This window comes from Hyla sarda, chromosome 13 (genome assembly GCF_029499605.1).
Source record: "Hyla sarda isolate aHylSar1 chromosome 13, aHylSar1.hap1, whole genome shotgun sequence".
In the NCBI taxonomy this organism is placed as follows: domain Eukaryota; kingdom Metazoa; phylum Chordata; class Amphibia; order Anura; family Hylidae; genus Hyla; species Hyla sarda.
In genome coordinates, this window is record NC_079201.1 from 9,636,025 (window position 1) to 9,657,901 (window position 21,877).

General features: G+C 43.5%; 2 protein-coding genes across 13 annotated transcripts in view; one reads left to right on the forward strand and one right to left on the reverse strand.

Annotated features, from left to right (window-relative positions):
- Positions 1-21,877, reverse strand: part of TMC6 (transmembrane channel like 6) — a 50,312-nt gene that overhangs the window by 22,162 nt on the left and 6,273 nt on the right. The window contains exons 1-11 of one of the 11 annotated variants that reach the window (XM_056550150.1): positions 20,431-21,139; positions 18,044-18,146; positions 14,813-14,895; positions 12,189-12,260; positions 10,645-10,791; positions 7,711-7,816; positions 7,533-7,617; positions 5,664-5,918; positions 4,121-4,311; positions 2,608-2,752; positions 1,255-1,410 (exon numbers count right to left, since the gene is read on the reverse strand). In XM_056550150.1, the coding sequence (XP_056406125.1) occupies positions 1,255-1,410; positions 2,608-2,752; positions 4,121-4,311; positions 5,664-5,918; positions 7,533-7,617; positions 7,711-7,816; positions 10,645-10,791; positions 12,189-12,260; positions 14,813-14,895; positions 18,044-18,146; positions 20,431-20,449 (1,362 nt within the window). In that variant the 5' untranslated portion in view covers positions 20,450-21,139. Of the gene's footprint in view, positions 1-1,254; positions 1,411-2,607; positions 2,753-4,120; positions 4,312-5,663; positions 5,919-7,532; positions 7,618-7,710; positions 7,817-10,644; positions 10,792-12,188; positions 12,261-12,531; positions 12,866-12,885; positions 12,908-13,031; positions 13,047-13,565; positions 13,600-14,812; positions 14,896-18,043; positions 18,147-18,385; positions 18,405-18,448; positions 18,466-20,430; positions 21,140-21,475; positions 21,493-21,877 lie in introns of those variants that run through there. The other 10 variants (XM_056550155.1, XM_056550154.1, XM_056550153.1 and 7 more) reach the window with 10 other exon arrangements.
- Positions 12,450-21,877, forward strand: part of LOC130297565 (transmembrane channel-like protein 8) — a 42,728-nt gene continuing 33,300 nt past the window's right edge. For both annotated transcript variants that reach the window (XM_056550161.1, XM_056550162.1), the window contains exon 1: positions 12,450-12,509. The gene's annotated coding sequence lies outside the window, so the exon portion shown is untranslated. The remainder of the gene's footprint in view (positions 12,510-21,877) is intronic.

Genomic DNA, 21,877 nt, shown 5'->3' on the forward strand with positions numbered 1-21,877 from the left:
TGCCAGTGCACATATGACAGGGAAACCAGTCTTGCCCAGTCACTAAACTGCTACTTACATCTGCCCATGGGGACTTCCTGGCTGAGGTGCGTGCAGTGAGTGACGTCATCGCAAGCACCTGGACGCTGACGTCCAGCGCAGAGCGTGCGATGATGTCACTTATAGCGCGCACCTCTGCCAGGAAGTCCCCATGGGCAAATGTAAGTAGTGCAGGCCAGGTAAGAGTGTGTGGGTGAGTGAGAGTGTGTGTGTGTGTTTGTTTGTTGGGGTTATGCTACGCTACCTTATGTGGGGAATCTATGCTACCTAATGTGGGGAATATATGCTATGCTACCTAATGTGGGGAATCTATGCTACCTAATGTGGGGAATATATGCTATGCTACCTAATGTGGGGAATCTATGCTACCTAATGTGGGGAATATATGCTATGCTACCTAATGTGGGGAATCTTTGCTACACTACCTAATGTGGGGAATATATGCTACGCTACCTAATGTGGGGAATCTATGCCATGCTACCTAATGTGGGGAATATATGCTATGCTACGCTACCTAATGTGGGGCTACGCTACCTAATGTAGGGAATCTATGCTACGCTACCTAATGTGGGGAATATATGCTGCGCTACCTAATGTGGGGAATATATGCTACGCTACCTAATGTGGGGAAATTATGCTACGTTACCTAATGTGGGGAAACTATGCAATGCTACCTAATGTGGGGAATATATGCTACCTAATGTGGGGAATCTATGCTACCTAATGTGGGGGAACTGCTGCCTATCTAATGCAGATTAATGTGAGTTGCAGTGCAATTTTATGGCATATTACTTTTTTTTTAGGGGGGGGGGGGGGGGGGCAGGGGGCCCAGGCACATTCTTTGCACAGGGGCCCTCTGTTGTCTGTGTCCGCCCCTGTAGTAGACATACATTCTCTGGCTAAATGCAGTCTCCAGCACTGGAGGAATCGGATTGATATCAAACAAAGAAGTTGCTTCCACCGTAAGAATGTCCCAAAGCCAGTTGGCGTAGTCGGCAGGATCTACACAACAAATGGCCTAATCGGCAAGATTACCAAAACACCATCTCTTTACAGGCTCCATAGACTTACTATAGAAACTGTCTCGAGCAATGAGACAGGGAGAGCAGCGAGCAGGGGAAAGTAGTACTCGGCCGTGATTGGTGGGGGTCTGAACACCCAGACCCCGAGTGATCATAGACCGATATAACACAGATACTAGAATGCTGCACTGACCTTATGTAGGTGTTCTGACAGGACATACACCGCTACCGCAGACCCCAACCAGCTGCCCACACACAACATCCATGAGCAGACCAGGACACACACATGCTGCAGCTTCCTCCTGAACCCGTGATTATGCTGATTCGGACGACGCTCACTTAGTAACTCCTGAAAGCGACAAAAGAATATCACACATATACAAAATACACATAACCTCCCATAAACGATTAAAGGGGTACTCCGCTGCTCAACGTTTGGAGCAAACTGTTCCGAACCCTGGAGCTTGTGATGTCATAACCCCGCCCCCCTCATGATGTCACGCCACGCCCCCTCAATGCAAGTCTATGGGAGGGGGCGTGACGGATGTCACGCCCCCTCCCATAGACTTGCATTGAGGGGGAGGGCGTGATGTCATGAGGGGGCGGGCTTATGGCGTCACAAGCTCCCGGCTCCAGCGGTCGGAACAGTTTGTTCCAAACGGGGAGCAGCAGAGTACCCCTTTAAGGCTTAAACAACCGTATACAGTTAATAGAAAGGAAACAACAATTATGGTTTCTATATGTAATGGTTCCAACGAGAAGACAGGGAAATGTCAATCAGCAAAACCATATACTTATCTAGTGTTTAGAACCATCTCTGCAGGCACATGTGGACCGGCTGGACATTTTAAAGGGATATCCCAGGATTTTATTTTATCTGACCGTGCTACAGGGGCTGCAAAGTTAGTATAGTTCATTATATAGTGTCTGTACCTGTGTTTAATGGTGGTCTTGAAATTCTTATGTGATCTTTGCCCCGATGTTTATTTTAAGCAGCACGGTCCGAGACATTACATCACTAGTCAGGTGTTAAAAAGGAGCCTGTCTGTGCTTCATTGGGTGGAGCGACCACTGGGTGGGGGTAGATCATTCTCCACAGGGCTGCAGGGAATTGTAGTTTCAAGCACAGCACAGCATGGAAGTAAGCTCAGCTGTGCTGCAATGGGTGGGGCAACTGATGTGTGAGAGGAAGAAAAGTGACCTCACACTTACAAACAAGGGATCCTGGGAAGTGTAGTTGGAGGAAGGGAACTCAAGCAGGAAATAGCCATTTCACAAAAAGAAAGCCGCAGCATTATGTTCGACTTACGACATAGCCAACATTAGCACGGATCCTTCCTAAGTATGTCCATTACTGACTGGCAGGTAAGTACTAAAATCACCTTATGGTGGATAACCCCTTTAAGATATTTGGTGGTCCACAAATAGTTAAAATAAAGATTATTGTCTGTTTGAAACCTGCATGGACCTGGCATTATTATGTGGAATGTAGCAGACTATAGACAAAGATCTCATGGGGGGGGGGGGGGGGGGGGGGACACGTTACCTTTAGCTGCATGTTAATATTCTCCTTCTGTCTCTGAACGCTACGGATTCTGTTGACTTTGAAATCCCAGGAGCCGAAAACTTTTAGAGCCAAAACGCCAGAGAAAAATCCCACTCGGAAATTTTCACCAAATGAACAAGACATCCTGAAAGAAAAGAGGAGAAATGGTACGAACAGTAGAAAATTTGTAAAAATATTTGAATAAAATTAATTATTTATACAATGTATGTATTTATTTTAGTTATTTATGTATGTATTTATTTATTTTAATTATTTATCTATGTATTTATTTTAATTATTTATGTATGTATTTATTTTAATGATTTATGTATGTATTTATTTTAATTATTTATGTATTTATTTATTTATTTTAATTTTTTATGTATTTATTTATTTTAATTATTTATGTATGTATTTATTTTAATTTTTTATTTATTTATTAATTTTAATTATTTATGTATGTATGTATTTTAATTATGTATGTATGTATTTATTTTTATTATTTATGTATTCATTTATTTTATTATTTATTTTAATTATTTATTCATGTATTTATTTTAATTATTTATGTATTTATTTTAAATTCTTTACGTATGTATTTATTTATTTTAATTATTTACGTATGTATTTACTTATTTTAATTCTTTATGTATGTATGTATTTATTTTCATTATTTAAGGATTTATTTATTTTACTTAGTTATGTATGTATGTATTTATTTTCATTATTTATGTATGTATGTATTTACGGTACTTTCATTATTTATGTATGTACTTATTTATTTATCTTCATTATTTATTTATGTATGTATTTATTTATTTTCATTAATTACCAGTATGTATATATTTACTTATTTTATTATGTATGTATTTATTTATTTTAATTATTTATGTATTTATTTTAAATTCTTTATGCATTTATTTTAATTATTTATGTATGTATTTACTTATTTTAATTATGTATGTATGTATGTATTTACATTAATTCTATATGTATGTATTTATTTTCATTATTTATGTATGTTTTAATTTATTTTCATTATTTATGTATGTATTTATTTATTTTCATTATTAATGTATGCATGTATTTTTTTTAATTATATATGTATATATTTTCATTATTAATGTATGCATGTATTTTTTTAATTATATATGTATATATTTTCATTATTAATGTATGCATGTATTTTTTTTAATTATATATGTATATATTTTCATTATTAATGTATGCATGTATTTATTTTAATTATATATGTATTTACTTTCATTATTAATGTATTTATTTATTTTAATTATATGTATTTACTTTCATTATTTATGTATGTATGTATTTATTTTCATTATTTATGTATGTATGTATTTACTTTCATTATGTATGTATGTATGTATGTATGTATTTATTTATCTTCATTATTTATGCATGTATTTATTTATTTTCATTATTTATTTATTTATTTATTTATATATGTATTTATTTATTCATATATACTGAATGGCTTAAGACAGGTTCTTACCTATACACCAGTATAATACATGTACTCAGGAAACCAACTCCTATGGTGAAAATATAAGCCAGTGGCATGTGATATGGAAGCCAGGCCTTGTCTTTTGGACACCCGGATGTATTGGTCCTTAAGGAGCAGCCATCATTTATGGTATAGTTACTGTAATAACCTTGATACATTATAGTATCAGTAAAATAACCCTAAAATAAGAAAAATAAATATATGGTTATATGAAAGCTGTAGGTCAAACGGTTAAAGGGGTATTCTAACCTTCCCCCAAAAAATGGATTCCCTATCCACAGCTGTTGCAAAACTACAACGCCCAGCATGCCCGGACAGCCTTTGGCTGTCCGGGCATGCTGGGCGTTGTAGTTTTGCAACAGCTGGAGGCACCCCAGTTGGGAAACACTGATATAATCCAAGTAAATTGAGAATCCTCCACTAAAATCCCATTAAATCCTACAACTGCACAGAGATGGGGGGGGGGGGGGGGGTCTTAGCAGCGGGACCCCCGTGATCAGACACTTTATTCCCTTTCATCTGGGTAGATGGGGTACTTAAAGGGGTACTCCGGTGCTTAGACATCTTATCTTAGGGGATAAGATGCCTGATCGCGGGGGTCCCGATCGCTCCGGGTCTGATTACCGGGGACCACGGGGCCGGCGGCGTGTGACGTCACTCCTCCGCCCCCGTCTGATGTCACGCTCCGCCCCTCAATGCAAGCCTATGGGAGGGGGCGTGACAGTATCCTGTAGGATTTGTAACTGCAGATTGGAAGTTGTGCTCAGTCATTTAGTTTACATTGAAATCTGGAGCAGAAAATCCTGCGCATCAAATCTGCGTACGTGTGAACTAAAGGGGTATTCCAGTGAAAAACTATTTTTTTCAGGAGAACTGTGGTCAGACAGGAAAGAACAACTCAACTTCAGCAGCTGATAAGTACTGGAGGGATTATGATTTTTTAATAGAAGTAATTTACTAATCTGTTTAACTTTCAGGAGCCAGTTGATATGAAAAAAAAATGTTTTTTACTGGAATACCCTTTAAAGGGGTCCCGTGGAAAACCTTTTTTCTTTTAAATCAACTGGTGCCAGAAAGTTAAACAGATTTATAAATCACTTCTATTAAAAAATCTTAATCCTTCCAGTACTTTTTAGGGGCTGTACACTAAAGAGAAATCCAAAAAAGAAATGCATTTCCTCTGATGTCCTGACCACAGTGCTCTCTGCTGACCTCTGCTGTCCATTTTAGGAACTGTCCAGAGCAGGAGAAAATCCCCATAGCAAACATATGCTTCTCTGGACAGTTCATAAAATGGACAGCAGAGGTCAGCAGAGAGCACTGTGGTCAGGACATCAGAGGAAATGCATTTCTTTTTTGGATTTCTCTTTAGTATACAGCCCCTAAAAAGTACTGGAAGGATTAAGATTTTTTAATAGAAGTGATTTACAAATCTGTTTAACTTTCTGGCACCAGTTGATTTAAAGAAAAAAAAGTTTTCCACGGGAGTACCCCTTTAAGTATATTAGTGGAAATCGCAGAACACACTTACCGCTCCCGTGAGTAGCTCGAGACCAGTGAAGGTTCGCGGGTTCGGTGACCGAGGAGGATGGACGGCCTGCGGAGTAACAATGAACAAGAGGCACAAAAGGCTCATGAAGACGTTAAAACCCAGAAGAGTTTTCAGAAAGAGAAAATACGAGAGAACGCTGGATCCAAATCTTCCCCCAATCTGCTTCAGGGCCTTTTGCCAGGGTTGCAAAAAATAAAGTGCCGAAAGCAACGAAAGCCAGCATCTGTGAGAAGCCTGCGGAGAAAAAAAAAAAATGATATGTGATAGCCTAGGGGAGGTGGGTGTAGGGAGTGTAGCTGTGCGGTGACTAAAGGGTGTCTGGTTAACCCTTTCTGTTCGTGACGCCAGGGTGAGGGGTCCTCTGTAATGCTTGTCCTACCGCCACCCTTCCCAAGAGAGATAGGGAGGTAGATAATAATGGAATGTCCACAACCGGAGAGTTTGCTGAAAACAGTTGGAACTGCTTTTATGCAAGCTTCACAACAGGAACAGTCTCTACAAATGCAAATTCTCTTGGAGATTGACAAAGGTTGGGACCTTAAGCAATTTTGAGTCCTTAGACTGATATGCGCTGTTCCACTGAATTTAGGGTATTTAGTTGCGGTCCAGTAGTCACGCTAGCTTTAGCGGGGGTAGTTTAGAACTCATGGTTTAGTTTAGGCTGAGGCCGGTAGGTTTTCTGGCCTAGCGTGTCTTTGAAAGTTGCGCAGATCCGTCCTGCTAGTCCGGCATCCACGAGAGCAGCAACCCAAGAGAGCGATAATTGGCTACAGCTCCTTTATATGGGCAGGGGCTGGGCTAGTGCTAATTGGTCCATACTGATGTCAATCACCTTTACACAGAAGTATGGGTAACATGTGACCCAAGGACCTCCAAAGGTCCTCTAACATACCATAGAGGATTTAACATAGTCACATGACCGAAGGTCCTGCGACGCTAACAAGGTAAGCATACTATACATTAGATTAAATATATGTTATTATTAATAAATATGTACATGTAAGCACTACAACATTGGAGTAGTGGAGAGGCGACTAGGGGATGTCCCACCTGGGGGACCCTACCTGAGCGTAGTTACTCTGACTTTGGGGACCACCATACAAGGTATGGTATGCAATACGGTACCAGGACACCACATTTATAATAATAATAAATATATATATACACAGTGGTCCCTCAACATACGATGGTAATTCGTTCCAAACGAGCCATCGTTTCTCGAATCCATCGTATGTTGAGGGATTCGTGCAATGTAAAGTATAGGAAGCTGCACTCACCTGTCCCCGCCGCTCGAGATGGTGTCCCCGGCCTCCGCTCGGCTCTCCTGGTCTTCTCCGGTCCTCCGCTGTCTTCTCCGGTCCTCTTCTGTCTTCTCCGGTCCTCTTCTGTCTTCCGCAAGGCCTTACTGGGCCTGCGTAGCGACGTCATTACGCCGCTGCGTACGCCATTCCTATTGGACGGCGTGTGCAGCAGCGTATTGACGTCATCGGAGAGGGCCGGGAAGACACCGGAAGACCAGCGCTGGACCCGGAGGGCACCCCGGAGCATCGTGGAGGGGTAAGTAATACTTACCGCACCACACGGGGAACATTAAGCTGCTATCCGGCAGCAGCTTAAGCATTTTGCGCTGCCGGATAGCACTTAATGCGATGGCCCCGACATAAAAAAGCATTGTATGTCGATGCTGACATCGACATGCGATGGCCTCTGAGAGGCCATCGTATGTCTATTTCATCATATGTCGGGGCCATCGTAGGTCGGGGGGGGTCACTGTATATAGATAGATAGCTAGTCATACAATGACCCCATAGAAACAACAATCCCATAACAATTCTCATTGTGTCTCACCAGACTGATGTGATCTGATATACAGCTACAGCAATAGTGAGCATCTCTCCCTTTCCAGGATCCTCCGCCGTCCAACGTCATGTACCTAAAAGAAGTAAGAAATACCGTAGAGGCGGCAGTGAGCTAAAGAAAGGTCCTCAGAGTCCTCGCTGCCGTCTAAACACAAGCGGTCCCTCACCTCAGCTGTCTCTTCACACGGAGGCTCAGCGGGAAGCTCTTCAGCAGTCGGGTACGTTGGGCTCCTGACGTTTTTCGCAGTTCTGACACCAGTAACCTTTGATGTTCTGGTAGATAAAACCATAGAAAACACAGTTATATTCTTTATGAATCATCTCGATAGGTAGCAACCGTGTTCTTTTGTTACCGGCAGGGGGTCAAGTCCTGGGGAAAAAAAAGTGTGGGAACTCACCAAAGATTTCCACTCAAGGGCTGGTCCTGCAGGAATCTTGTTAATGGGAACAGTGTTCCTGCTGTTGAAAAAGTGCAGGAACTCAGTTGCCCATACCCCCCCCCCCCCGCTCCTGCAGGACTTGAGCCCTGGTTACCGGTCTCCATTCCTTGCCTGTTTTTTAAAGGGGTACTCCACTGGCCAGCATTAGGAACTTTTAATTCCGAACGTTGTGTGCGCACTGCGGGGGTCGGCCATCCCCATCAATGCACGTCTATGGGAGGGGGCGTGGCGGCCGCCACGCCCCCTCCCATAGACTTGCATTGAGGGGACGTGGCGTGACGTCACGAGGGGGCGTAGCAGACCACTGCAGCGCACACACAGTGTTTGGAACTAAATGTTCTGAACACTGGCCAGTGGAGTACCCCTTTAAGGGTGATTTTAAAGAAGACATGTGGCTACTCCAAATAAAATGAGAAGTCACTGTATTTAAATGTCCCAAGGTGCCCTGATCTCAGGTCCTGTGTACACTCCAGAGCACAGCTCCCGCTCTACACCCTGCCAGGACCTGAGAATGATTTGTAGTGTAAAGGTCCTGGCAGTGTGGAGCTCACGTTGTGTACACTCCAGAGCACAGCTCCCACTCTACACCCTGCCAGGACCTGAGAATGATTTGTAGTGTAAAGGTCCTGGCAGTGTGGAGCCTATGTCGTGTACACTCCAGAGCACAGCTCCTGCTCTACACCCTGCCAGGACCTGAGAATGATTTGTAGTGTAAAGGTCCTGGCAGTGTGGAGCCTATGTCGTGTACACTCCAGAGCACAGCTCCTGCTCTACACCCTGCCAGGACCTGAGAATGATTTGTAGTGTAAAGGTCCTGGCAGTGTAGAGCCCACATTGTGTACACTCCAGAGCACAGCTCCTGCTCTACACCCCGCCAGGACCTGAGAATGATTTGTAGTGTAAAGGTCCTGGCAGTGTAGAGCCCACGTTGTGTACACTCCAGAGCACAGCTCCCACTCTACACCCCGCCAGGACCTGAGAATGATTTGTAGTGTAAAGGTCCTGGCAGTGTAGAGCCCACATTGTGTACACTCCAGAGCACAGCTCCCACTCTACACCCTGCCAGGACCTGAGAATGATTTGAAGTGTAAAGGTCCCGGCAGCATGGAGCCCACGTTGTGTACACTCCAGAGCACGGCTCCCGCTCTACACCCTGCCAGGACCTGAGAATGATTTATAGTGTAAAGGTCCTGGTAGTGTAGAGCCCACGTTGTGTACACTCCAGAGCACGGCTCCTGCTCTACACCCTGCCAGGACCTGAGAATGATTTGTAGTGTAAAGTTACAGGCAGTGTGGAACCCACGTTGTGTACACTCCAGAGCACAGCTCCCGCTCTACACCCTGCCAGGACCTGAGAATGATTTGTAGTGTAAAGGTCCTGGCAGTGTGGAGCCCACATTGTGTACACTCCAGAGCCCGGCTCCTGCTCTACACCCTGCCAGGACCTGAGAATGATTTGTAGTGTAAAGTTACAGGCAGTGTGGAACCCACGTTGTGTACACTCCAGAGCACAGCTCCCGCTCTACACCCTGCCAGGACCTAAGAATGATTTGTAGTGTAAAGGTCCTGGCAGTGTGGAGCCCACATTGTGTACACTCCAGAGCACGGCTCCTGCTCTACACCCTGCCAGGACCTGAGAATGATTTGTAGTGTAAAGTTACAGGCAGTGTGGAACCCACATTGTGTACACTCCAGAGCACGGCTCCTGCTCTACACCCTGCCAGGACCTGAGAATGATTTGTAGTGTAAAGGTCCTGGCAGTGTAGAGCCCACGTTGTGTACACTCCAGAGCACAGCTCCCGCTCTACACCCTGCCAGGACCTGAGAATGATTTGTAGTGTAAAGGTCCTGGCAGTGTGGAGCCCACGTTGTGTACACTCCAGAGCACAGCTCCCGCTCTACACCCTGCCAGGACCTGAGAATGATTTGTAGTGTAAAGGTCCTGGCAGCATGGAGCCCACATTGTGTACACTCCAGAGCACAGCTCCCACTCTACACCCTGCCAGGACCTGAGAATGATTTGTAGTGTAAAGGTCCTGGCATTGTGGAGCCCACGTTGTGAACACTCCAGAGCACAGCTCCCACTCTACACCCTGCCAGGACCTGAGAATGATTTGTAGTGTAAAGGTCCTGGCATTGTGGAGCCCACGTTGTGAACACTCCAGAGCACAGCTCCCGCTCTACACCCTGCCAGGACCTGCAACCTCTACACTACAAACCATTTTCAGCACAGGACTGTCTAAAACAGATATTGTCCAAATTTGGCAAATTTTTTGGCAAGGTCTAGAGGAACCAGATAGTTAATTTGCCTCTTTATTTCTGTTGATTCAGAAGAAGGAAAAAAAATTATAAATGATCATGGTATATGAGATGTTATGCTCCTATACTCCCCCGGCAGCCTTTTCTGTACCCTTTAGCTCTAGTATGGTCCCAGTTTCTTCAGCTGGAGAAGAAATCCAAGGAGAATCCTAGACATAAGAAGTAATAAAAGCTGCTTTGTGGTGCTTCCCGCAAATCAATAGAACAGATTACCGGACATATGTAATATGGAATAAGGGGACAACGCGTTTCGAGTGCCAGACTACCCTCTTCAGGAGTTTGATGGAAGAGTTCCTTCAGTTAAATGCGGAGTATTTTTAGTTCCTTTAGTTGAATTCTTACCTTCTTCGGCTTCTGTAGATGTGTCTCTTTGCCTTATGCTGGGTCTAGCATGGCGCTCCATACTGTATAAAGATGGCCGCCTCTTGGACTGTCGCTTCCTCACAGTGCGGTTATAATGCTCAGACAGCATTGCCCCTCTACAGCGCCCTTTGGAATAAAATTTGTGGGGGGGGAAAGGTAACAAAGGTAAAAAGTGTTAGGGACATGGAAGAAGAAAACACATAATAATAATAATGATGATGATGACAATAATAATAATAATAATAAAAAAGATAATAATAATAATAAAAAAGATAATGATAATAATAATAAAAAGATAATAATAATAGTAAAAAAGATAATAGTAATAATAATAAAAATAATAAATAATAAAAAAGATAATGATAATAATAATACAAATAATAATAATAATAAAGATAATAATAATAATAATAATAAAAAAGCTAATAATAATAATAATAAAAAAAGCTAATAATGATAATAATAAAAAAGAAAATAGTAAAAATAATAATAAAAATAATAATTATAATAATAATAATAAAAAAGCTAATAATAATAATACAAATAATAATAATAATAAAGATAATAATAATAAATAAATAAAGATAATAATAATGATCATAATACAAATAATAAAAAATATAATAATAATAAAAAAGATAATAATAATTATTAAAAAGATAATATTATTATTATTATTATTATTATTATTATTAATAATAATAATAATAATAATAATAATAATAAAAAGCTGAATGACTAAGATCACGTGTTAGTGCTGGAAACGCGAGGGTCCAGTGCACATTGTGTGTAACCGCTTTGTCCATGTGTATTGCTTGTATAAAGCAGTGTTTCCCAACCAGGGTGCCCCCAGCTGTTGCAAAACTACAACTCCCAGCATGCCCGGACAGCCTTTGGCTGTCCGGGCATGCCGGAAGTTGTAGTTTTGCAACAGCTGGGGGCACCCTGGTTGGGAAACACTGGTATAAAGTTTGGGTTTTATCTTCACCTAGCCGGATTGGATTTTTCGATGATGCCTCGCTGACAGTCTAGGTCAGTGTTTCCCAAGCAGCGTGTCTGAGCACATATAAGATTGTGCAATGTGTAAAGTGTGAATAATAAGGAACCAACAACCGACTAACAGGATCAAACAGAGGAAAGCGGAAACAGTCCACAAGTTTGTTGAAAGACACGTGGGTAACAGAGGAGTCTATATGAGACCCCTGAGGAAGATGTATACCTGCGCTGAAACGGCACATACATTTTAAAGGCATACTCCGCCCCTAAACATCTTATCCCCTTTCCAAAGAATAGGGGATAAGATGTCTGATCGCGGGGGTCCCACGGCTGAGGACCCCCGTGATCTCAGCTGCGGCACCCCAGACATCCAATGCACAGAGCGAACTTCGCTCCGTGGCGGATGACTGGCAATGCGGGGCGGAGGCTTTTGATGTCTTGGTCACGCTCCGTCGTGACGTCATGGACGTTTTGCCAAAGCTCCCCCCACCCCGCCTAGGCCAACTTCCCAAAACTGCCATACTTACCAATAGTCCGACTTGGCATATTAGCAAGGATTCTCATGGTGGCATTATAGTGGCTACTCTGAGGTCTGTTCCCTGGAAGAAACAAATAAATGGAATAAAACACAATCTGGAGCACGTAAGGTTAATTTACATGGCGGACTAGAGAAATCCCTAGCTGCTTCTTTTTTTTACAAAAACAGCGCCACTCAGAGGAAGCGTGGAGCAGTTCCCATAGCAACCAATCAGATTCCAGCTTTCAATTTAAAACAAAAGGCCTCTGAAAACGAAAGCTGGAATCTGACTGGTTGCCATGGGAACTGCTGCGCTGTTCCTCTGCACAAGGTTTGATAAATCTCTCTCCCACCCCCCAGATATTTTGGTTGATACTTTTGACTCTGGCGAGACCCTTGAAGCCCCGACATGTCGTCTGCCGTGTGACAGGGAACCAATCTGTCCATTCTATAGAGAGAGATGATTATATTCGCCAATCACTGGTGTGTTTCCCAACCAGGGTGCCTCCAGCTGTGGCTAAACTACAACCCCCAACATCTCTCCCTGTGTCACAGTCATTAGTGTTCCTCTCATGTGTCACAATCAGTAGTGTCCCCCTAATTTCCTCCTGTGTCACAGTCATTAAAGTTCCTCTCATGTGTCACGATCATTAGTGTCCCCGTCATCTCTCCTCATGTGTCACAATCATTACTGCCCCCTTATCTACCCTCATGTGTCACAATCATTAGTGTCCCACTCAATCCCCCTCACGTGTCACAATCATTACTGCCCCCTTATCTACCCTGATGTGTCACAATCATTACTGCCCCCTGATGTGTCACGATCATTAGTGTCCTCCTCATCTCTCCTCACGTGTCACAATCATAACTGCCCACTCATCCCCCCTCATGTGTCACAATCATTAGTGTCCCCCTCATCTCTCCTGAAGTGTCACAATCATTAGTGTCCCCCTCATCTCCCCTGATGTGTCACGATCATTACTACCCCCTCATGTGTCATGATCATTACTGTCTCCCTCATCTCCTTTCATGTGTCCCAATCATTACTGTCCCCTCATCTCCCCTATGTGCCACAATCATTACTGCCCCCTTATCTACCCTCATGTGTCACAATCATTAGTGTCCCCCTCATCTCCCCTGATGTGTCACGATCATTACTGCCCCCTCATGTGTCATGATCATTACTGTCTCCCTCATCTCCTTTCATGTGTCCCAATCATTACTGTCCCCTCATTTCCCCTATGTGTCACAATCATTGGTGTCCCCCTCATCTCCTTTGATGTGCCACAATCATTACTGCCCCCTTATCTACCCTCATGTGTCACAATCATTAGTGTCCCCCTCATCTCCCCTCATGTGTCACAATTATTACTGCCCCCTTATCTACCCTCATGTGTCACAATCATTAGTGTCCCCCTCATCTCCCCTGATGTGTCACAATCATTACTGCCCCCTCATGTGTCATGATCATTACTGTCTCCCTCATCTCCCCTCATGTGTCACAATCATTAGTGTCCCCCTCATCTCCTTTCATGTGTCGCAATCATTACTGTCCCCTCATCTCCCCTATGTGTTGCAATCATTAGTGTCCCCCTCTTCTTTCCTGAAGTGTCACAATCATTACTGCCCCCTCATGTGTCATGATCATTACTGCTCCCCTCATGAGAAACAATCATTAGTGTCCCCCTCATCTCATGTGTCACGATCATTACTGTCCCCTCACCTCCCCTCATGTGTCACAATCATTAGTGTCCCTCTCATCTCCCCTCATGTGTCACAATCATTAGTGTCCCCCTCATCTTCTCTCATGTGTCACCATCATTAGTGCCCCCCTCACTTCCCCTCATATGTCACTATCATTACTGCTCCCTCATGTGTAACTATCATTAGTGCCCCCCTCATCTTTGAAAAAAAAATTGTTTTACTTACCTCCACATCCATTCCCACGCTGTGTTTCATGAGCAGCGGATGTCACATGATCGCTGCAGCCAAACATCAGCCTTAGTCGTCCCCTGACACCATGCTCATGTAACACTGTAGCGCCAACTAAAGGTAGAATGGGGGATCAGTGTGGGAACGGAGGTGACGGTAAAGTAAAACAGTTTGTTTTTTCAAAGATGAGGGGGACACTAATGATCGTGACGCACAAGGGGAGATGGACAACCCCTATTGGAATGGGCTGACAAAAACCTAGGCACCACAACACAATTCTCGTCATGGCAACCTGGCGACTGGGATTTGTCAAGCCCTAGGATAAGTCAGTTTGGAATGAAGATTGTGAGCCCCAATAGGGGACAGGGACCAATTTGACACTGACAGCATATCCTAGGGTAGAGTTTCCCAACCGGTACGCCTCCAGCTGTTGCAAAACTACAATTCCCAGCATGCCCGGACAGCCAACGGCTGTCCGGGCATGCTGGAAGTTGTAGTTTTGCAACAGCTGGGGGCACCCTGGTCAGAGGCTCTGTACAGGGCCGGACACCGACAGATCCCAAGAGATCCCACTGACTTCAATGGGTCATTAGGTTTCAATCTGGTGTCCGTTTATTTATTTATTTAGCCGTTTGAGTAGAAAAAAATTAATTTCACAACATGACTAGACCCCGCTGAGAACCTCTCGGATGGTAACAATACCTGAATTGGCGCAGAGGGGCTGAAGTTCAAGTAAATCTCCGTTCTGTTCCCCATCGCAGAAGTCATTGAGGTCATCACAAGGACTACAGAGGGGACAGAAAGAGGTTATAAGGGACCAGCGGCTGTGGGAAGTGGTGCCACAATTCAATCAACAGGTCACAGTCATTACTGTCCCCTCATCTCTCCCCTGTGTCAATGTCATTACTGTCCCCTCATCTCTCCGTGTGTCACAGTCATTACTGTCCCCTCATCTCTCCCTGTGTCACAGTCATTACTGTCCCCTCATCTCTCCGTGTGTCACAGTCATTACTGTCCCCTCATCTCTCCGTGTCTCACAGTCATTACTGTCCCCTCATCTCTCCCTGTGTCACAGTCATTAGTGTCCCCTCATCTCTCCCTGTGTCACAGTCATTAGTGTCCCCTCATCTCTCTCTGTGTCACAGTCATTACTGTCCCCTCATCTCTCCCTGTGTCACAGTCATTAGTGTCCCCTCATCTCTCCCTGTGTCACAGTCATTAGTGTCCCCTCATCTCTTTCTGTGTCACAGTCATTAGTGTCCCCTCATCTCTCCCTGTGTCACAGTCATTAGTGTCCCCTCATCTCTCCCTGTGTCACAGTCATTAGTGTACCCTCATCTCTCCGTGTCATAATCATTAGTGTCTCCTCATCTCTCCATGTCTCACAGTCATTACTGTCCCCTTATCTCTCCCCTGTGTCAATGTCATTAGTGTCCCCTCATCTCTTTCTGTGTCACAGTCATTAGTGTCCCCTCATCTCTCCCTGTGTCACAGTCATTAGTGTCCCCTCATCTCTCTCTGTGTCACAGTCATTAGTGTACCCTCATCTCTCCCTGTGTCATAATCATTAGTGTCTCCTCATCTCTCCATGTCTCACAGTCATTACTGTCCCCTTATCTCTCCCCTGTGTCAATGTCATTAGTGTCCCCTCATCTCTCCCTGTGTCACAGTCATTAGTGTCCCCTCATCTCTTTCTGTGTCACAGTCATTAGTGTCCCCTCATCTCTCCCTGTGTCACAGTCATTAGTGTCCCCTCATCTCTCCCTGTGTCACAGTCATTACTGCCCCCTCATCTCTCCCTGTGTCACAGTCATTACTGTCCCCTCATCTCTCCCTGTGTCATAATCATTAGTGTCCCCTCATCTCTCCCTGTGTCACAGTCATTAGTGTCCCCTCATATCTCCCTGTGTCAGTCATTACTGTCCCCTCATCTCTCCCTGTGTCACAGTCATTAGTGTCCCCTCATCTCTCCCTGTGTCACAGTCATTAGTGTCCCCTCATCTCTCCCTGTGTCATAATCATTAGTGTCTCCTCATCTCTCCCTGTGTCACAGTCATTACTGTCCCCTTATCTCTCCCGTGTCAATGTCATTAGTGTCCCCTCATCTCTCCCTGTGTCACAGTCATTAGTGTCCCCTCATCTCTTTCTGTGTCACAGTCATTAGTGTCCCCTCATCTCTCCCTGTGTCACAGTCATTAGTGTCCCCTCATCTCTCCCTGTGTCACAGTCATTACTGTCCCCTCATCTCTCCCTGTGTCACAGTCATTACTGTCCCCTCATCTCTCCCTGTGTCATAATCATTAGTGTCCCCTCATCTCTCCCTGTGTCACAGTCATTAGTGTCCCCTCATATCTCCCTGTGTCAGTCATTACTGTCCCCTCATCTCTCCCTGTGTCACAGTCATTAGTGTCCCCTCATCTCTCCCTGTGTCACAGTCATTAGTGTCCCCTCATCTCTCCCTGTGTCACAGTCATTACTGTCCCCTCATCTCTCCCTATGTCATAATCATTAGTGTCCCCTCATCTCTCCCTGTGTCACAGTCATTAGTGTCCCCTCATCTCTCCCTGTGTCAGTCATTAGTGTCCCCTCATATCTCCCTGTGTCACAGTCATTAGTGTCCCCTCATCTCTCCCTGTGTCACAGTCATTAGTGTCCCCCTCATCTCTCTCTGTGTCACAGTCATTACTGTCCCCTCATCTCTCCCTGTGTCAGTCATTACTGTCCCCTCATCTCTCCCTGTGTCACAGTCATTAGTTTCCTCTCATCTTCCCCTGTGTCGCAGTCATAAGTGTTCCCTCATGTGTCATAGTCATAGGTGTTCCCTCATCTCTTTCTGTGTCATAATCATTAGTGTACCCTTCCCCCCCTGTGTCACATTCATTAGCGTCCCCTCATCTCTGCCTGTGTCTCATTAATTAATGTCCTCTCATCTCTCCCCTGTGTCACAGTCATTAGGGTCCCCTCATTTCCCCTGTGTCACAGTCATTACTGTCCCCTCATCTCTCCCTGTGTCACAGTCATTACTGTCCCCTCATCTCTCCCTGTGTCACAGTCATTACTGTCCCCTTATCTCTCCTGGTGTGTCACAGTCATTAGTGTCCCCTTATCTCTCCCTGTGTCATAATCATTAGTGTCCCCTCATCTCTCCCTGTGTCACAGTCATTACTGTCCCCTTATCTCTCCTGGTGTGTCACAGTCATTAGTGTCCCCTTATCTCTCCCTGTGTCATAATCATTAGTGTCCCCTCATCTCTCCCTGTGTCACAGTCATTAGTGTCCCCTCATCTCTCCCTGTGTCACAGCCATTACTGTCCCCTCATATCTCCGTGTCACAGTCATTACTGTCCCCTCATCTCTCCCTGTGTCACAGTCATTAGTGTCCTCTTCTTGTGTCAGGGTCATTAGTGTCCCCAAAACTTCCCCACAACTAAATTCTTAGTTGCCACGGCAACCTGGCACCTGGGATTTGTCAAGCCCTGCAATAGGTCAGTTTGGAATGGAGATTGTGAGCCCCAATGGGGGACAGGGAGCAATTTGAGTGATGACAATCTCTGTACAGAGCCCCAATTGTCAAACACTGACAGCATAACCTAGGGCAGAGTTCCCCGAACACCTAGGGGGTCAGGTTATCATTAGTAACAAAGTTTCTATAAAGTTTACAAAATAACGTATATAAAAAAAAAAATAAAGAGATAAAATTGTAACAAATATATAATATAAATATTTAGGATAAAACAAAAGTACAGCAGCTACAATGCCACATCAGGTTATGCCAGTGTTTCCCAACCAGGGCGCCTCCAGCTGTTGCAAAACTACAACTCCCAGCATGCCCGGACAGCCTTCGGCCTCCGGTTGTAGTTTTGCAACAGCTGGAGGCGCCCTGGTTGGGAAACAATGGTTTACGTGGTAATGACCCACCCGGGCATGCACTTACTTGTAGTCCTCCTGGAGCTCAGGAATGTCCAGAAGGGTGACGGACATGATGAGACCCTGTCCAGTCCCAGGTAATCCCCCCGCACGCTCTGAGCCGCATACACCTATAGGAAGAAGGCACAGGACTCAGGAAAAGTTATCCAGAAATGACACATGTCTGCAGCCCCAACCCTGCTCCCCGAGACAATACAATACAGATCCCTCCCCAGCTGTCCTACTATTTGGTTTGATCCACCCCCCTCCAGGCATTGAGTCCAAGCCCTACCATCCCAACTAAAGGGGGAGGAGGAAAGAGCCCCAGGGCTTAGTAAACACTACAAAAACTCCACCCCCACCACACAACCTGTCCTGACGTATCTCTAGAGGGTGTATCCAGGTGTAGGGTTAGGAGTAAGGAGTCACTGACTGGCAGTATGGCTGGTGCAAACAGCAGGTGCCAGGCTGAGTGACACTGGCACATGGTACAATGGGAAAGGGGGGGGGGGGGGTCACATGACTGAGCAGAGAACATGTGCACATTTATTTGCTGCTGAAAAGTAGTTCAACTTTTGCACAACTTTTAATTTGTAATTTTTTATTTTTAATAATTTTTTTTAAGTACTGTTTTGTATGCAGCCATAGGGTTACATGATCCCTCCATAGTGAGATTCTGTCTGCCTTCAATTTTATAGGATGCAGATCTGTACAGAAAATAAATAAATGAATAACTAAATACATTTTTTATTTTAAATAAAGTTTTTTCCCCCCCAAAAAATCTATATATTTCTTTTTAAATTCTGTTTCGTATGGAGCCATAGGGTTACATGATCCCTCCATAGTGAGCCTCTATCTGCCTTAAATTTTATAGGATGCAGATCTGTACAGAAAATAAATAAATGAATAACTAAATAAAAAAAACTTTTTATTTTAAATAGTTTTTTCCCCCAAAAAAATATCTATATATTTCTTTTTAAATACTGTTTTGTATGCAGCCATAGGGTTACATGATCCCTCCATAGTGAGCCTCTATCTGCCTTAAATTTTATAGGATGCAGATCTGTACAGAAAATAAATAAATGAATAACTAAATAAAAAAAACTTTTTATTTTAAATAGTTTTTTCCCCAAAAAAATATCTATATATTTCTTTTTAAATACTGTTTTGTATGCAGCCATAGGGTTACATGATCCCTCCATAGTGAGCCTCTATCTGCCTTAAATTTTATAGGATGCAGATCTGTACAGAAAATAAATAAATGAATAACTAAATAAAAAAAACTTTTTATTTTAAAAAGTTTTTTTTCCCCAAAAAATATCTATATATTTATTTTTAAATACTGTTTTGTATGCAGCCATAGGGTTACATGATCCCTCCATAGTGAGCCTCTATCTGCCTTAAATTTTATAGGATGCAGATCTGTACAAAAAATAAATAAATTAACTTTTTATTTTAAATAAAGTTTTATTTTTTTTTCAAATACATATATTTATTTTTAAATACTGTTTTGTATGGAGACCATATAGGGCTGCTGCTTTGCATGAGCCCTTTGTAGTAAGGGTATGTTCAAACGGGGGAATTTCCGTGTGGAATTCTGCAGAAGCGGGCATTCCGGCGTGGAAAGTTTGCTATAAAAGAACTTTTTTTATTTTAGTTTTTTTAATACTGTTTTTTTAATACTTTGACTTTGAGCAGCAAAAAAATTACTTCTTGCGGAATTTTTTTCCTCTCCGTTCAAGTCCCGTAGTTTTACCAGACCAAGGGTCTATTCACTCTGCCACAAATTAAAGGGGTACTCCACTGGAAAACTTTTTTTTTTTTTTATGAACTGGTGCCAGAAAGTTAAACAGATTTGTAAATTACTTCTATTAAAAAATCTTAATCCTTTCAGTACTTGTTAGCAGCTGTATGCTACAAAGGAAGTTCTTTTCATTTTGAATTTCTTTTTTGTCTTGTCCACAGTGCTGTCCGTGTCGGGAACTATCCAGAGCAGCATAGGTTTGCTATGGGGATTTTCTCCTGCTCTGGACAGTTCCTGATACGGACAGAGGTGTCAGCGGAGAGCACTGTGGACAAGACAAAAAAGAAATTCAAACAGAAAAGAACTTCCTCTGTAGCATACAGCAGCTAATAAGTACTGGAAGATTTTTTTTAATAGAAGTAATTTACAAATGTGTTTAACTTTCTGGCACCAGTAGATTTAAAAAAAAAAAAAAAAAAGTTTTCGCCCGGAGTACCACTTTAAAGCCAATAGACTTCTATGGGAATTCCGCACTCCCATTCACACTTCTGAATTTCCGCAAGCGGAAATTCAGAAGTGTGAACGGGAGTGCGGAATTCCATAGAAGTCTATGGTGCTTTCAATTTGAGGCAGATTCCACAAGTGTGACTAGACCCTAAGGCTTTGCTTACACCGCGGAATTTCTGCCATTCCACTCAAATTTCGCTGCAGATTTTACGTCGTTTTGCGGAAATTTTAGCCGAGTTCAGACAGAATCTATTTGCTGTCGAACCACAGATTTTGGTCATTAATTTCAACGGGGCTCTAAACGGAATTCCGCAAAATGTCAAGATGCCTTATATATATTGCAGAATCTAGAATGCAGAATTTCTGCAGCCGTGGAACTGCCGCCGTGTGAACGGCGCAGCAGAATCCCCATTGAAGACAATGGGGGAGATTTATGAAAACCTGTATAGTGGAAATGTTGACCAGTTGCCCATAGCAACCAATCAGATCGCTTCTTTCATTTCTCAAAGGTCCTTTTCAAAATGAAAGCAGCGATCTGATTGGTTGCTACGGGCTCTCAACGGTCCTGTTCAAAATGAAAGCAGCGATCTGATTGGTTGCTACGGGCTCTCAACGGTCCTGTTCAAAATGAAAGCAGCGATCTGATTGGTTGCTACGGGCTCTCAACGGTCCTGTTCAAAATGAAAGCAGCGATCTGATTGGTTGCTACGGGCTCTCAACGGTCCTGTTCAAAATGAAAGCAGCGATCTGATTGGTTGCTACAGGCTCTCAACGGTCCTGTTCAAAATGAAAGCAGCGATTTGATTGGTTGCTACAGGCTCTCAACGGTCCTGTTCAAAATGAAAGCAGCGATTTGATTGGTTGCTACGGGCTCTCAACGGCCCTGTTCAAAATGAAAGCAGCGATCTGATTGGTTGCTACGGGCTCTCAAAGGTCCTGTTCAAAATGAAAGCAGGGATTGATTGGTTGCTACGGGCTCTCAACGGTCCTGTTCAAAATGAAAGCAGTGATTTGATTGGTTGCTACGGGCTCTCAAAGGTCCTGTTCAAAATGAAAGCAGGGATTTGATTGGTTGCTACGGGCAACTGGTCAACTCTTCCTCTATACAGGTTTTGATGAATCTCCCCCAATGTGCAGTAAAATTTGCCGAATTTCTGAGCTGAATTTTTCGGCTAAATTTTTAGAGAGCTGCCATAAAGTTGTATAAACCCTCAATAGTGAGTCCATGCCTGCCTCCATTTTCATCTGTATACATGTATATATATATATATATATATATATATATATATATATTGCCAATATGGTTTGTACTATAGAGGAGCAGATTAAAGGGGTTATCCAGGATTTAAAAAATCAGCTGATTTACGCCCAAAACAGTGCCACCCCTGTCCCAGGTTGTGTGTGGTATTGCAGCTCATTTCCATTGAAGTTGTAATACCACACACAACCTGAGGACAGGGGTGGCGCTGTTTTTGGAATAAACTAGCTCTGTTTTTCTATTCCTGGATGACCCCCTACCGCCATCAGAATGTGAATATGGAATGCTGTAGGGATCTCCAGGGACGGCAAAGAACAATTGTAGGAAGGGCATAGCGGGAATGTGAGGATCTG